Here is a 17481-nt window from a genome sequence, read left to right as displayed (position 1 = left end):
ATCTCACATTGTGTGCGGGGATAACACTCTTAAATCCACCAGCAAGGTTCAGTTTTTGTGTCTGCTTCCTGCCCTCGTGTTCTCTGCTGACAGCTAATGACTTTAATCATGCCATCAGTGAATCACGTCTGAAATTAAATAGCACGTTGCCTCTTTAAACGAGGATAATTTCTGTTTGTTTTAGTCGATAATTGCTCGAGTCTTTAGCCTCAGGAGAGGTGCAAGGCATGCAATGGATGCACGTAAATACTGAATCAGCCACCACCACTCTTTATGAATGAAATGGGGTCAAGGTGGTTCATAGTTCATCGTTGTTTTTGTTATAAAGGCACTATGTGGAGTTCTCAGAAAGCCTTTATTTATAATAACGGCAGGTGATAAGTAAACTGCAGTCAGTATCCTGACTCTGAGCATCCTGGTTACCTCCCTCAACAGTTAAATTACATAAACACAACTAAAGGTGATTCAACCTCATCACATTAGCAATACACCTTTGCAACCATGAGCTACATTATTTTTTGTTGTCTAAAATATACTTAGTGTGTCACAACACAAAAATAAATAGCTGGTACAGAATTTTAGCATGCAAGCCAACATACATATCCAATCAGATTATGTTTCTAGCGATATTGTAAAGAGCAAGCAAGCTAAAGCTAACCGGCTAGCAATAAATTTGCTACTCTACATGCGTGTAGCGTTCGTTCCTTTGTAAATTAGGCTGATATAGTAATTTGTAAACAGTAATCAAACATTAGCTAATTAACCAGCTAAATCATCCCAGAGAGTCAAGAGGAATTTGCAGAAGTTATCACCTCAAAACAGTGTTTTTCCACTTTAGCTAGCTAGCACTTTGAATCAGCGAGCAAGCTAACGTATGACAAGGCGAAACTCCCCCAAAAAAGCGAATGCCCTGTCCGTGTTGACTCTAGTTTTCTGCCGACGTTGGTTACACTCCTTTTTGGCCAGACAGGCTTTACTGAATAAAATTTTTGTTCTTTGGTTTGTACTCTGTGTTGCAATGTCGTATGTTGGCGTTAGCAGCCTCCACTTCTGAGCCGTTAGCTAGTGTAGCACAATGAAGAGCATGTAAATTGCTCCACAACATTTACATCATTATAATATTTGGAAATATTTAAAGGTCCTCTTTTATGCTACATATTCTGTATGGTTTTAATTCATACAGCTTGTACTGTTTGTGACTTGTAGCCCAAACTTTTAACTTTGTTGTTTTTTGTTCATTTCCATGCAGTAAGCGAGAGCTTGCGGTACCAACAGTTGTAGGTACACAGAAATAAAGACAGACAGGTAACCGGATTGTGCTGGTTGTGTTGGAGTGTTTACTGTTGCTTTTGTTGGCACAGATGGTTTGTTCATAACATCCAAACAGGTTTTAGTTAAGTTAATTTTTAAGTTTGGTTTTGTCAAAAAGTACAGAAGGATGGCGTCAAAGTCACAGAGTGTGGTGGTTTAACTTCAGCATGTTTTTCTGACTTCTAGCACGGCATGGCAAGTATATGTGTTAATCATTTCGGGGTATGTAATGTGTCAGGGGTCCCACAATTTTTCCCACAGTTTTTTTCTTTTGTAATTTTAGGTGAGCTAACCTTTTAATCAATTCTGTTTTGTCAATTTGGGAAATATTCTTTACAAATGTAGAGAAAATCCACCTACGAGGCTAAGCTAAGCTTGCAAGCCACTGGCTATAGCTTCAAATTTACTTTTTAGGGTTAAGAGCAGATATAACGTTTGGCAAAAAAGCAAATAGGCGTATATCTCAAAATGTCCAACCTTTCCTTAAAGCATACACGTTCAGCTGGCCGGTGTACACCTGACTAACCGTGCCTGTCTTGTGTCTCTCTTCCTGTCTCCTCCAGTTGTGAACCCATACGGTCAGTACTCCTCCCCACCTCTTGCAGCCTCATCCGACCTGCATTCAGCTCCTCCATTACGGCGGAGAAAAGAGCGTCCACAGGTCCTGAACCTTTCTGAATCGGAGATGGCGGGCGTCCTACGTCCCAAACCAGGGCGCCTGGACAGCCCTAGCAACCGCTACGCTGGTGACTGGAGCGGCTGCGGTGAGCGCTACTTCCCTTGCGACTTGCTACTTCCTCCCAGCAAAGAGGAGGCGGACTATGATGATGTGGCCTCTGAGGACACAGAGGCAGCTGAGGAGGGGCAGGAGAAGCCTGAGGAGGCAGAAGAAGATAATAGGCAACCGATAACAATCCCTGCATCTGATCCTGCTGAGGAAGAACAACCTCAGGGAGAGGAGGTGGTGAAGGAGGAGGAAATAGAAGAAGAGGAAGAGGAGAAGCAAGAAGAGAGTGATAGTTCAGGCAACGGGCAGCTGTTAGAGGACATGGAGGAGGAGAGGATGTGCGAACACATCCTCCCTCCTCGGCTGCCCAAAGAGCACACGTATCAGGCCTACATGAAGATCCAGGACATCAGCCCCGTGCTGAGCAACAGGGTCAACCTGAGAGACCTGCAGGAGAGCATCGACACTCTGATCGGAAACCTGGAGAGAGAGCTCAACAAGAACAAGCTCAACGTCGGATACTGACTCCACTCACACACTCTTATAGCCTGACGAGGTTTGGAGCGGACGATCTTTACTAATGACGGTGCTTCAGGATACAGCTACAGTGTTCAGAGCATGTGCCGTCATCATGGCAGCATGCCGCGGTGCTGCGGGTAACAAGCGGACAAGAGGAGATGTAATGAATCGGGGCACTTCTGGCATTTGTACCTTAAACGTTGACATTCCATAACATTTTTATTTCTTTTAATTTGTCTTACTTGTTGTTTTTGTTTCAGTCCGGTTCTGTGTTCCATGTTGTTATTGTTGCTTCTCTTCTTATTAGAAGAACCCATTGACCCCTCAGGGGTTTAAAAGGTGCCTTAATTGTGTGAAGGTGGTACGACAAGAGGAAAATCCACCCTGAAATAAAATGTATGCCCTCGTAAGATCTTAACATTGTTGGCAACCAAGAAAAGAACCTCTGTGATGTTAGGAGTAAAAAAGGCCACAGTATATATACAAAGGTACAAATCCACCATGGGTACTGTGGGGCTTTAAAACTGTGACACAGATGCCTCCATTTGTCGAGCAAAGATGCTGAAAGACATTATTTGTTCACTTTTTGAGCGCAGCGTCATTGTTTCCAGAGCTTCTCCCCAAAGTATTTTCTGGGAAGGCTTATGAAGCAGCATTTGGACATTGGACATTTCTACATCTGGGATCCATTAGGGCAAGAATTGGTGTCCAACAAAAACATATAATTAGGTAATTTAATTAGTGAAAGAAGAAAACATTTAGGTTCAGGACTACAAGGCAGCCACTGTGTTCAATAAATTCTGTAATGCTGAAAGATTTTACCTCCTCTAATTTCCAGCATTGTAAACAGTGTTTAGTAAGTTAAACTGGGATCATAGGAGAGGAATGTGTATATATTCTGTTTGAGGGTGGATTTCCTTTTTAAGGCAGCAGAGAGTTTTTCTATTGAGGTATGAAACACTAAATGTTGTACAACAATGACGCACTTATGAGGCAGGCAGTAGTATAGATTGGTGTACATACACTACAGGTGTACATACACCTGTCTTAATTTAATACAGTGTAAGGGTAATAACAGTCTCGTCTTTGTTCAAAGAAAGCTGTGCAGTAGAGATGATGGTTTGAAGCAGGCAACTAAAAACAGAAAATATGTTTTATTCAGTAAAGGCAGAAAAGATTACTTCAACATTTGGGGAAATTTTCTTATTTACTTTCTTGCAGAGATTAAGATTGATAACGCTCTCATGTCTGTTTGCTACATGTAAAAAATAGCTTAGCTTTAAATAAAGACTGTATGTAGGGGGGAAACAGCTAGCTTGGCCCTGTTCAAAGGTAAAAACGAAGCAGCTACTTCCAGGATTTAAAAATGAAACCAACACTAAAACCCCCAAATACTGCATTTCCTCAAGTGGCCACTTGAGGCTGGCCCCAAAAGTGAGTCAATCCCCATAGACCACAAAGTTCAGATGCCCAACTTTACAACAGAAAATTAATCCTATTGACAGTTTAGGTCTCTATAGCTAATTTACATATTCATGACAACTGTGTGGGGGTTGAATTTTTATATAAATCACCTGTTTTAATTATATTAAGGCTTAAATTTACAATTGGTTGCTACAAGCTAACTCAGTGCTAATTTAACCTATTGGCCGTTTTTGGAGTGCTTGGGTTCAAAATCAGTAAGCTGTGTGTTTCAAGAAACTCACCATTAAAAACATACATGAACTTTGTATGTAGGAAAAAAAACATTGCTGGAGCATAAAATAAGTATCATATTAGGAGATAATGAGCTGCGAAATGTAGAATCTTTGGTACATAGATACACTCCTGAAGAGCGTTAGCCTAGCTTCCTGTTGAAAGTGCTGGTAGGGCAACAAGCTAGCTCAAGGTCCTGCTCAAGGCAAAAAAAGATCCCCCGAACTAGGTACCAGCACGTATAAAACTCAACAAGACACAAGATATCTTGTATATAGCTGTAATCCATGCTTTAAGCAGCAACAAGCTTAGCTAACTTGTATAAATCTTTTCATCTGCACTAGCTATCTGTAAATAAGTGAATTTTCCCGACATGTCAATCTACTCCTTTAAAAACCACCAAACAGTCACCTTTCTGTTCTCCCAGCTTTTATTTTATTTTTATTTTGGCAAACCGTGAAACATCCACAGCCCGAATGTGAAGCACAATTTTCAGAACAGCGGTGGAAACTGTTAGCGGAGGGCTTCAGGTGGTACGACTTAGCTAGCTGCCTAAATGGACAAAGGACGTTTTCAGCAATCCAGGGATTCAGAATGATCAGTATTTAACCTATATGTATATGTATATATTATATAAATGTATTCGGAGTATATTATTTTTACAGCTTCTATTTCAATGGCGTATTTAAATACTTCTGATGACCTCTTAGTGTTGTAGTAATAGTTGCTTTTCCTCCCTTCAAGCTACCTGTACACATGTTAATGTGCTGGACTAATGGTACAACTTTAGCTGTAAAATATATGATAAAATCGTGCTCTGGCAGAAAAAGTGATATTGTTATTTTTATCGTATTGTGTATATATTTGTCGTTGTTTCGTGTCTCTGGTGGACTAAGCTGTGTTCATAATTTTTTGGTGTTTTTTTTTAAAGGTACTGAACGTTGCATGGTCAAAAGCTTTACTGACATAAACAAGGCTCTTTCTCATCGGCCTTTGTGTTTGATATTTATGTGTAAAAAGACTTATTTTGCATTGTATGCTCATTTGTCCGCCACACTGTTCCTCATATAGACAGATGACTGCATCGATCCAGCTTTTCTCCAGAGGACTTACAGGCAGGTAGTGATTCTGTTTGGTGAGGTGCTGCACGTGACAGGGACGCCTCCAACTTGTACGTACATATAATCAATAGTCACCATTATTCTAGCATATGGCACGTTATTTCACTGCCAAAATCTCCATCTTTAATTGTCATCGACAGTCTTGTTTGTCTTTAAACAAATGAAAAAGAAAACTTGGATAACTATGCGCAAAAAAGCGTGTTTGTAGAATGAAATAGTGTCGATTTTCCACTCTACAAAACTTGGCTTGAAAAGGAATGACCCAATCATTTTTTTTTTACTGTTGTTTGACTCCCCACCTTCCTACATGGTACCCGTTCACAGTCCTGCTGCTTCACGGTGAAGCTGGTGCTGTCAGTCTGTTCCAGCAGGGCTCCATTAAACCATCTGTCAGCCCGGGCAAAACACAAACTGATCCAAGGCCTCATTTCCCAGCATCACATCGAGCATCACCTGCAGTTTAATCTCATGTAGGTGTGTTTAAAAACATTTTAAATTCTTCAGATGCTGACATTGATTTTAACCCTCAAACACTTCAAAGATCCAATTTGACTTTTAAAAACAGAAATCCTTTTGATGTATTCTTCCAATAGTTAAGGCGTTACTGTCTCTTTAAACGACATCTCTGTCACAGAGTTTATCAGCAAACATCTGAATCTGTCTCGTCCTGTTTTGCCTCTGGAGAGAAAATGTCACTAAACAAAACAGAAAAGTGCTTTGTATTGATCCTGAGTAAATGTATGGTCATAATAAAGTATATTATTTTACATTCACAAGTGGACTGTGCTGCTTTTTTTGCCTGATTTAGAAAGTCCATTACTGGCTATAATGGATTTATATAATCTGCAAAGGATGTAATTGAGCTTTAATCTCAGAGACATTCACGCATATATATTGTATTATAAGAAGGTTTTCCGCAACATAAGCAAGGTTGTAGTTTAAAAGCTGTAGCTTGGAATTAAACACATCAGATCTTTTTGATTTCTGAGGGATATTTCAAACGGAACAGACAAAAGTGCCTCTGAATGCTTCCACCAATTAGAGCAGGGGTGGCCAACCCTGCTCCTGGAGAGCTACCTTCCTGCATGTTTTGGGTTTCTCCGCACTTTAACACACCTGATTCGAATGTTTCGCTCGTTACCAATCCCCTGTGACGCTTCAGTTGGTTGATAACGAGCAGATCATTCAAATCAGGTGTGTTAGAGTGCGGAGAAACCCAAAACATGCAGGAAGGTAGCTCTCCAGGAGCAGGGTTGGCCACCCCTGAATTAGAGCATCGAAAGGTGCAGTAGGCTAGGTAGCTAATTCTAACATCCAGTTCATATGGCTTCTAGTTCAACATAAGACACCAGCGATGTGCATGACAGGATTTAGTGGCCAACACTTTAAATAAACCACAGTTAAGTTAAATACTGATGCAATAGTGGAGTCAGAACTCTCACGTCAGCAGCAGCCATTGTGACGCTCCCCTGTGCATTGTATTTAACCTGAACAATTTACCTTGAAACAATGCCAGTGCCCCGACCTTTATCAGATTGGATGAAAATCTGTCTAAACATTAGTGGGACCAAATGTTTCTGCGAGCAAATTAATCAGGAGCTTGTATTTTATCTGGTTCCCAGGCTACCTTTCCTTAGCACTCATATTATTTTCATGTGAAATGAAGGACCAGAACAACCCAAAAGTTAAAGCTCATTTAAACTCACTTGACCTAAAACTTCACAAACACTGAAACCGGATTTCCCAGATCTGATTATACAGCTGTCTAAACAAGGAAAAAACATTTCTGTGCTAAGAAATGGCAAAAAATCTGGGTTTGCACCATCAGAATATTCACATTTTATTGATCCTAGTTAACATCTACCTCTCCTACATGCAAGGAAAAGCCTTGAATTCAATCATAAAATGTTTTGTTAAGATTTCTTTTGTTTAGTTACACATATACCGCTGCATTTAGCCCATTAATAATCTTGACACTTTAGCTGCCCTTTCCCAAACCCTTCTAAACACTGTGTTTCTTGAGAGGAAACTATTGGGCAAGTGTTTCGTTAACTGCAGGAAACTGGACTGTGTTTTTTGTTCTGTAGAGTCTTTGCTTTGGGAGCATTGTAACTCTGAGAACAGATAAATAACACGGGGAATTGCCCTTGTTGGCTTGTGGGAATCTCCCAGAACGACTTCCAGCTTCAGGGACATTCCCAGGACGCAGCTGCATTTAGCCGTCCAGTAAAATCCACTGCAGGAAGGCTGCACTTTCCCTGTGGCTCCAAAAACCAACATAACCAGGAGCACTTGTGGGATGTATACAATTAACCTAAACTCGGAACAACGTGTACCACAGGTAGACTCAAAAGCAGACTGCTGAAACAGTTAAATGTCACTTTAAAGTGAAGTTTTTCTTCAAAATAAGCTGCTGAGGTGATTCACATCTCTGGTAGGTAGCATGAGAAGTCAAAGCAGCCGCAGGCCTTTCAGCACCAAATGGTTTTTAAGCCTCATTTGATGTCACCACTGTGGGTTCATATCATGTTTTTATGGCTGCCTTGAACAAGTATGAGAAGGCTGTAGGGAACAGAATGTACACATACCTGCCTGAGCCCTGCAGCGACATTTTATATCCTCACCGAAGAAAAAAAAATCATGCACTAAAACCTCATTAAAATTCAGACTGGAATTTTACAGAGATGGAGCCAAATATTTTAGTGACAGTTTGAAAATACAGTTTCAAACACAGGGAATGATGCGTCTGATGCGCCTTTGAGTCTTAAATTATTTTGGGTCTTTCATGATGGAGAATGATTCACTCAGCGTATAATATTATCTCTAACCTTTTACATTGCATCTCAAAACATTTGGAAGAAAAGTTTTAAATTTAGTGCTGAGGATAAACATACCAAGTGCGTATTTTAAAAGTGCTTCATCCATGTTTGACTTGCAAAGCAGCTCTGTGAGTCCCAATAAAAGCAAGAGTGAAATCCCATATGAACACAGAGGTAGACATAATAGGAGCACTCAGGGTCGCCACTTGATATCCGGCCGTCTGTTGGAGTGAACTCAGCTAAACTTTAGTTCATTTCTAATTTTGGGAGAGAGCAGATATGGGTTTCTTTAGGTAAACATCCTTGACAGCCACCTGTGTGTGAAACCAGACCTTTTCTCCCCTTCGACTCTCTCTTCTGTTCCCTTAATCTCTGCTGACCTTTGAGTCATCCACACAAACACATGGTCTTTGTTTCAGAGGGGTTTTTTCTGGTATAGTTTTAACCATGACAATACAGACATGGTCAGCTTACATGCTGAGTGATTAGACATTAAAGCAGACATTTAAAATCGTCTATATGACATTAAAGTAAATGTTGGTGACATCAAACTAAAATATCTATCATCTTGTACTTTGTTAGAGCAGCATTAATTCATGCAACTTTCAGTGATCACATCCTGGAAAAACAAGGGCAGTAACAAGGGCAAAATCAAAAACGCATGTGGCTGTTAGCTGATGAGTTGATTGAAAACACCTTCTGCCTCTGATTAGCTTCCTCCTGATTGGACTTGGCTGTTTGCTGGCAGCCTATTTAAGCCTTCAGAATTAGTAAATCTGTTTGTCATGTAGATGGTAGACTCAGGGGCTCCTTCGACTTTCAAAAACGTAACCTCCACTACTGTGTCTACCATATTCACAGCTGAAAAACGTCACACCAAGGGGAGGCTCAAAAGTTGCCACGATGCTGTTCTTTTATGAATGAGGTTTTTAAATCCCATAACATAAGGATTCCAATAAATCACAATCATTTCACTTCTCCTAGATTGATCAGCAACTGAAAAGAAACAAGAGAGTTCAAATCTGGAGGGATATTGGGCCACATTTCAAGTAAAAACAACATGAAAGGGGCATGTTTCTAGCTAATGCTGTAAGCTAGCTAAAGGTTATGTTAGCTAGGAATAGGTACAATTCTTTTGCTAGCTTTTGTGACTTAGCTGTCTTAATGAGTTTATGTTTTTTGCTAACTTATTAGCAACTGACAGCTAACCTTAGCATTCAACCACTTCCTTAGTAAAGTTGTTGTTAGTTAGCCAACATTACCTTTAGCTAGGAAGTTTTCATATAACGCCATCAAACATTATTAGCTAGGAAGTTGTTGAACGCTAAAGCTAGCTGTCTGAAAGTAGCTAATAAGTTAAAATATATGTTGTGACAGCTTGAAATATGGCCCACTGCTTCTCTGGATTTCAACTTTAAATTGTCTTTTTAGTTGATTATGAATCAGGAAACGGTGAAATGGTGAAATGACTAGTCTGATTCCCCAAGTTTCTAAGACTTGCAAACCTGGAAAACAGCAGTACGACATCATAATAGCATGTGAGCTTCCTACCCAGATCGTGACTTGAGGAAAATTGCACCATATAAATATGGTAAACTGCATGTAAAACTAGCTGCACAGAAAGTAGCTCAGCTTTTGACGGTAAAACTGTCAATATATACCTATTTACAATTTCTTAAAGCTACTGTGAGGAACTTTTGGTTTGTGTTGATTTTGGTGCCCCCTGTGGACAAAGCCGTACCTCTTATCTCTTAGTTGATTTTGTCCTGTTCATGCTTACGTGGTGTTTTTTAACAAAAAAGTCTCATCCTGCTTTCTTTAACAGTCATATGTATCACTCACTTGCACTGGAAAATGTAAACAAAGGCAGTGTGCAGTTAATCGCTTCGCAGCGATTTCAGGCATTAAAAATAACTATATAGAAACAATCAATCTTGTCGCTGATGGCCTGGTTTGCTTTTATAGGTCATATTGAGTAATCAGAATTTATTTCAGTCTGTTTCATAACCAGCGAAAAACCTCCTGTGAGGAGCTTTAACTTTGTGACTATTTAAAGCTGCAGAGAAATACTTTTAAAAACTTTTACTACTTTCTTTTTTGTCTCCAGAGCAAAAAATATATCTTCTACTCTTCTGCTAAGGCTAACATTAGTCTTAGTTTGACTCAGTACACGACAAAAACATGGTGTCATTTGCTCATAACAAGAATTACCATAGTTGTTATGTACACATTAAAAAGCCATATTCAGCATGTTCAGTCCTTTTATATATCTTTCATTGGCCGTGTTCAGAGAGGCTCAGGTTTGTTAATGTTCTCTTACACATTCTTCCCTCCTTATGAACAGGGGGGCGAGCTCAGCCTGGATGATTGCTGGGAACCTTTAGCATTGACCCTGGCCACACATTCCATACATGCAGTGCCCTTCAGTATGAGCGCTATTAAACACATTTTACCAAGGTCCCAGCCTTTCTGATGGGTTTTTTGAGGGTCTTTTTTCCCCCTCTACCGTCCAGCTTCTGTACTTGGCAGCCCATCTGAGGGCCTCAGGGCAGATCTCCTGAAGCGCCGCTGACAGATCCGCCTGTTCTGGACCGCGGTGATGATGAGCGAGCAGACCAGAGGAAAGGGGGGAGAAGATGAAGAGAGAGCGAGAGGTGAAAGTGAAGAATGGAGGGAAGGAGAACACAGGAGAGCGGCGCTTCAGATCCTCGGGGGCCGGGCCTCACACAACGTAGACCCTCTCCTCCGTCCTCCCTGACTCTTCCCTCCTCCACCTCCATTGCTCTGTCACTCAGGACTAGACTATTTCATTTTAATAAGGCTAATCCCTCCTAGAGGTAAGCTGCTCATCACCTCTCCCCCTCCACCTCCTTCAGACGAGAGCAATCTCCTTTCACCGTGAGGACAGGATGAGGGCGAGGGTTTGCTCCGCTTGATAGGAGAGAAAAATGTGAAAGGTGAGACTGAAAAGAGGCCTTGACAGCAGCTGTGGTCGGTGCTCAAAGAGAAGATTTGGGCCTCCGTGGTTTGATAAACTTGCAGGTGGCACACCTTTTGTAGGGATTCCTCCTTCAACCAGGCTGTAACATCACGCTGATAGGAGGCGCCGAGATAACTTTGTTCTCCGCAGAGGAAGTGGAGCGACACAGCTGGTGTTTTAGTGTATGCTATCGGCTGACTCCTGTCAGCAGGGCGCTCTCCACCTGTCAGCATTAAAACCTATTTTACCTGCTGCTTCAGATGTCTCCATCCAAGATAAATACATTTCTTTAGGCAATAGTTCTGCATTTTTGTGAAATAGGATTATTTTCTTTCTTACTGAGTTAGATGACAAGCTTGAAACACCCATTTCTAACCATGCCACAGAAATCAAGCAGGCTAAAGTGGACTGAGTGCGTTAAATTGTAAAGCTGTTTCTGTTGCAACTTGTGTCTTAAATATTTAAAACTAAAGTAACCTTTTTGAAGTTTTGATAATTTCCTCAGTTAGAATGAGTATTTTTGTGACTGTGGATGTTACAGGAAGTCCTAATTCTCATTAAATGTGGTGGAAGTGCATTAAACTTTGCAAAAGTTGTTGTTGAACGCTCCTGTTTGTTAAGGCATGGAAGAAGTAAGGCTGTCAACACTGGTAAAAAATGACTAAATGTGATATTGTGATGTGATGCTCATCCGCAAAACCTCCTGTTTTGTCACATCTATAGATAAAGTGAAGCTAGTAAGTAGCCAGACTTATCTTAGCATTAAGACAGGAAACAAGGGAAACAGCTAGCTTGGCTCAGTCAAATGGCTTCCAAAGCTTATTAATACATGACTAATTTAAATTGTACAGATCCTGAGTGTTAAAATTAAAAACAACACAGGGAGTTTTGGGCACAATTCTGAATTGGTTTCCCTGTTTCAAGTAGTTTGCTAAGCTAACTATAGCTGCTGGAGTTAACTCCATAGGTAACCGACAGAGCTGAGAGTGGCGTCCAGAAGCAGAAGTTTAGACATACAAGGAATTCGACTTGGTGTTTAGGTGCAGAACAGTGAACACAGCAGTAGAATAAAAATAAGTAAAAAGCTATTTAAAAAGCTACTGTCAGTGAACTTAAGTAGAATAAGATAAAAAATAGACTATAAGATTAAGATATAAAAAGCAATATACTAAATATGTACACCAGGTGTAATTTAAGAGCTGTGCTGATGTGTAGGCTTGTGCAAGATGATGGTAGTGCAAATGTTTAACAGTATGAAACAGTGCAATGTAAACATACAGTATGTAGTCCAGTGTGCGTTAATGTACTGCATACATTTACAAACAAAACAAGACAAAACAATGTGTCTCAATACATCAAGGCAGACATCCATGGCGCCATTTCGGATCGAAATATCCTCATGTAGTTCTTGGCAGGAAAGCAAATACACCTAAAATGTAGAGAAATTACCCTTAAAAAAATCCTTTCAAAGATTATTAGTACCTTGAATGTGTGTTCCAGTATAGTACTCGAGTAAATGTCCTTAAGTTCTGACTCTGGTTGTCATCATAAATGAATGACAAAATGTTTCCATGGTCACAGGAAAGGCCTAAAGGGGTTTCCATATGTTTACTCTGATGGTTTGGATGACAGATACCACTCTGAGTCCTGCTCTGGGTTTACGCCAACATATCGCATGAAAGATTTCTCAGTGTCTAATATGAGTCATGGTTGCTGATGGACTGATAACACAGTGTCAGAGCCTGAAAACCTCTGGTAGAATTATTATGAATATTTCAAGTATCTTCTTTTGATGCAGATCAAACAGTACTTGTTCATGCTGGCAGGCACGGCAGGGTGCGAGTCTCCTTCGTGAGAGAAAGTCCTCACTGAGAATGATAAATACATTTTACAAGAGGTTTAGAAGTACGTGTTAAAAATACTGAAAACAAGGACGATACAAAACAAAAACAAATGATTGGGAAAAAAACATACTCAAACTTTTGATCATAATACACATTCATTTTCATAACTTTTACCTTTACCTTGGACACAGTAGTTTGACAAAAATAATCTTGACTCTAAGTGGCCTTCCATGGTTTCTATTTCACACACACACACACACACACACACGGTACCTTGGGAGGGGCTGATAAAATGACAAGAATCCAAACTGTTGGGGGCTTTGAAATTAGAAAATGAAAAGGAGTCAAGAGGGAACATTCCTCAGCACTGCCCTGGTCACCTGATCTGTTACGAGGTCAAGGGTCAAGTAATGAAACCTACCACCAGCCCTGAGAGGGTTTAAAGAGAAACAGCTTTACGGTTTACAGCGATGAAGCAAAGTCTGACGATTTAACAGGGGATGGTTTTAGACACTCAGCGGCATCGGGAGGTTAAAGGTCAATAGTGACCGAATTCAAAATTCTTTATCAGATAAATCACTGCTTTTGTTTTTTATCTAATTAGATGCAGATGTGCTGTTAAGGAAAATGATGAGGAATATGTCTGAACAATAGATGGCTCAGAGGAATCCACTTGACTCTGCTCTTGGCCTCTATGTGAAACAACTTCTTCCTCCTGCAGGACCATGGCTCGGACATGGTGGGTGTGTATGATTTGTATCCCTCTGTCTGCAGCTGATGTGTGAAATGTGCAGGGTGCCCCCATGTTGGGAGATTTAGGCCGCAGTCCCTCGCTGCACCTCACCCCACCTCACACCCTCCCCAGCAGGAGCAGCTAAGGGGGCCGAGCAGAACAATGCCAGGGGGAATGGCTTAATTCGCCCGGCCAGATTTACAGCCCCTCCTGCACAGCACCTGCTCACATTGTTTCCCAGGATTTGGCTTGAAAACTTTTAAGAAGTGGTGATAAAAACTGGACATCAGACAGCCCCCTTTAAAGATTGTTGTTTGGGAAATCTCTCGGGCTTAGATGAAGGAATCAACTGAGGAAAATCTGACATCATGAATACCCTTCATGTCACGAGGGGGTGGGTCAATGGGTCTATTACTGTGGTGTTGTCCATCATCCAAAACATTAAAGGAAAAATGCGCCCCTGGAAAAAGCCAAAAGTCAGTGTTGGTCAGCTGGTGTTCTCTGTAATCAATAGAAACAATATTTGAAATTGGCGCCATGGCTGTGGAGAAAGTTGTACAAACAGCTTGTGGTTTCGCCCATTCTTCATTCCTACAACACCCAGCGTGCATTGCACCCCGTCCTCTGAAAGAGACGCTGGAGTGAAAAACTACTGTTTTCCAGTGAAGGACATTGATCGCTGCAGGCAATGGCTCAGAGCGCTACAGAATCGACGAGAATATACCGGTGGATCGTCTAAAAAATCTTCGGGTCTGCAGTCTACATTTCAAACCTGATGATTTTGAACGAGACATGACATTGTAGGGTGGAGTCTGCATTTTACGTAGTCTGGCGGAGGTTTTCCAGGGCCTATCGGAGAAGCGGATAGCGTCCTTTAAAGGCACAGAGCGAAATTGCATTTTGCATTAGCTCCCCATAATAGCATGACAGGACTGAGGTTGAAAATCGGCGAACTGGCCCTTTAAGAAGTGTAACTACAGCAGAGCTTAACCTGCAAACGTCTCTGCATATCGATCAATCATTTTATATTTATATAGCGCTAAATCATGTTATCCTATGACAGTTTACATTAAGAGAAGGGCTACAAGAGACCCAACATTACTCAACCATGAGCAAGAACTTGGCAACTGTAGCAAGAATAAACTTCCTTTAGACAGGCAGAAACCTCCAGCAGACCCAGACTCACCGATGGTCAGCCATCTGCCTGTCCATATGTGTGTAGAACTGAAAATGAGTGTTTACGCTGCATGCATGCAAACTCAGTTGCACAGCATTCTTTAGAATCAGCCATTACAATAATAACTAACCAGAGAGGGTGAAAACCCTCCACGTGTTTGTGTGCGTGTGTGTTGGTTTGCAGAAGGCACATTCCTGAGCCGGCCTGGGAGAAAGTGAGAGGCTCCGCAGAGGAGAGAGGGACGGCAAAACAGAATTCCCAGAGAGGTTTGAGGAGGGGACGACCGAGGAGCAGGGGCCCTCTTTTGTCACCCGGGCCTTGTGGGTGCCTCAGGGGCCATATGGACGCCTGCCTCTGTGCACCCTCACCTCAGCCTATTCTTCAGCCCCCCTCCACCCCCTCTGCTCCGTGACAGGACCGTCCACGTGAATGAGTCATGGCCAAAGTGAAGCCAGCACACTTCTGTTTCGGGGAATCTCAGTTTTTCCATGTCTTGACATCTTTTTCTTCTTCTCTCTCTTCCTCCTTCCCCCTCTCAACCAACATTCGACCATATTTCTTGCCGCTCTTCATCCGTTCTCTCCGTCCTCTCTCTTCCTTTTAAAGGCATCTTAGAAACACTGTGAAAACCTGGCAATAGACAGCTGCCCCTGTATTATGCAGCGACCCCCCTCCCTCTGTCCCTGCAGCCTCTTTTCTGGCAGGACACCGGCTGTCAGTTGTAACTATAGGTCTGCTGGGCCGCTCTTGACCTGAGGTGGACCCAGAACTCTGAGGCGTCTTCTTTTATTCCCATGCAGGAGCGAAACTAATGAACCTTCTTTTCAGTGTTGTGAACCATGTGACAGAAGTAAAGTTTCACTTAGGTGGACCTTTCCAGTGAAAACGTATATAAATGAGGAAGCCACCCCTTTCATTCAGCAGTGGAGCTTCTTGACTGCTCCCTTGTACCTGTTTTAAGGCAATTCAGACCTGGCCACTTAGCATAAAGCTGAACAGATCAATTGGAAGCTGATAATACTGACTTAAATGACAAGATATGATTCTTCTTATTAGAGTGACAGTTTTTTTACTAGGAAATCGTCAAAGTAGCAGTCTGCAGCAAATGTAGAGGTTACGTGTTTTTAACCAGTAAAAGGTATTTGATTAAAATCTCTGCAGTTTGTGTAAGAAGAACATATTCCCTCTACAATGCATTCAGTTTGCAGCCTTTTTCCAACAGAAATAAACTAAAAAAGTGCAACATAAATGCAACTACTGTATGATTCATCAAGTTTCAAGAATGTAACTGTATGGGATAACCCAATCAGTGAGTACATGGAGTGTGAATCGACACTACTACTGCATGTACATCAAAGGAAACCCATGTCCTTCAAAATAAAAGTGAAGCATCGACTTTTGGCCACAACATTTTTTAATCCACCACCCAATAAAAACAGCTCTGCGACCCACTTTCGGGTCCTGACCCACCAGTTGAGAACCACGGGTTTAGATCACAACGTTACAGCAGCATTAAGTCATGTATAGGCTGTGCTCACATTTCCATACATAACATCCAGCTGACACACAGCAACATGATCTAAAAAATAGATTTTGATGATGATGATCATTTTGGCAGGTGTTGTACTTCAGTCACATATTTTCCATGCACAAAATTTCTAAAATCGTCAGAATGACTGACAGAAAGCTGCACACGATATTATTTTCCCTACATCCTGTCACAGACGGATAAATATCATGAAACTAAAGACGTATAAAATGACTCCCGGCCAAGGTCAGATCATTGATATTCTAATGTGTGTCCTCAGGGAGCGATGGTGCAGAGGGCACTAATGGATGGCATCCCCCAGTAATTAGATCTCAGATGAGTGGATGAAGCCTGAACCCCCGATCCAATGAATGTTGAAGTCAATATCAATTGACAAGAATGTTATCATATTTTAAGTAGTATATTTAAGTAGTATATAAAACACATTTTATGTTTTATTCAATGTTTTTTCCTTTGTAAAATTCTTCTTCTAAAAAGTCTTCTTTAACACAGAGGCACGATAAACACTTGTATCCTTTTATCTATAAATCCCTTATTCCCTTACATATCATGCTTAGCTGACTGTCTTATGCTTTAAGACCCTCGTGTTTACTCTGAACTTAGAAAAGCTGACCCTAATTTTTGTGCTCCAAACGTGGAATTACTTACAACACACTCTCAGTATCGAGACTCCTCTCTCGGGGAAATGAAGGCGATAGTCTTAAACCGCTTCACCTCAGCTTGCAATTGTTTTTATTGAGCACTGTGTTTTTGGTTGTTTTAATTGTGTCACTTTTCTGTATCTCTTCATCACTGCAAATGAAGGAAACCTCAGGCTTAAATAAATGTATGAATGAAAATATATGAAATATCATGTTTATTTTCCTTCAATAATTGTGGAGTTAAGACTTGACATGTTCTGCTGTTTAATATTTCCATTGTTATTGTCTTTCTCTGAGTGAAATATATTCATTATATTGTTAAAAACAAAACATGTGTACGTGTATGATTGCGTGTGATATATCCG

General features: G+C 41.0%; 1 protein-coding gene across 1 annotated transcript in view; it reads left to right on the top strand.

Annotated features, from left to right (window-relative positions):
- The window catches only part of syde2 (synapse defective 1, Rho GTPase, homolog 2 (C. elegans)), a 56532-nt gene extending 50407 nt beyond the window's left edge, over positions 1–6125 (top strand). The window contains exon 8 of the mRNA XM_069680068.1: positions 1875–6125. Within this exon, the coding sequence (XP_069536169.1) occupies positions 1875–2563 (689 nt within the window). The 3' untranslated portion in view covers positions 2564–6125. The remainder of the gene's footprint in view (positions 1–1874) is intronic.
- Positions 6126–17481: the final 11356 nt, after the last annotated feature.

This window comes from Semicossyphus pulcher, unplaced genomic scaffold, assembly GCF_022749685.1.
Source record: "Semicossyphus pulcher isolate SPU_LCO1_2020_fin unplaced genomic scaffold, fSemPul1.0.p SCAF_4, whole genome shotgun sequence".
Lineage (NCBI taxonomy): Eukaryota > Metazoa > Chordata > Actinopteri > Labriformes > Labridae > Semicossyphus > Semicossyphus pulcher.
Note: the sequence above shows the minus strand (reverse complement) of the source record. Positions and strands in the feature narration are given on the sequence as shown.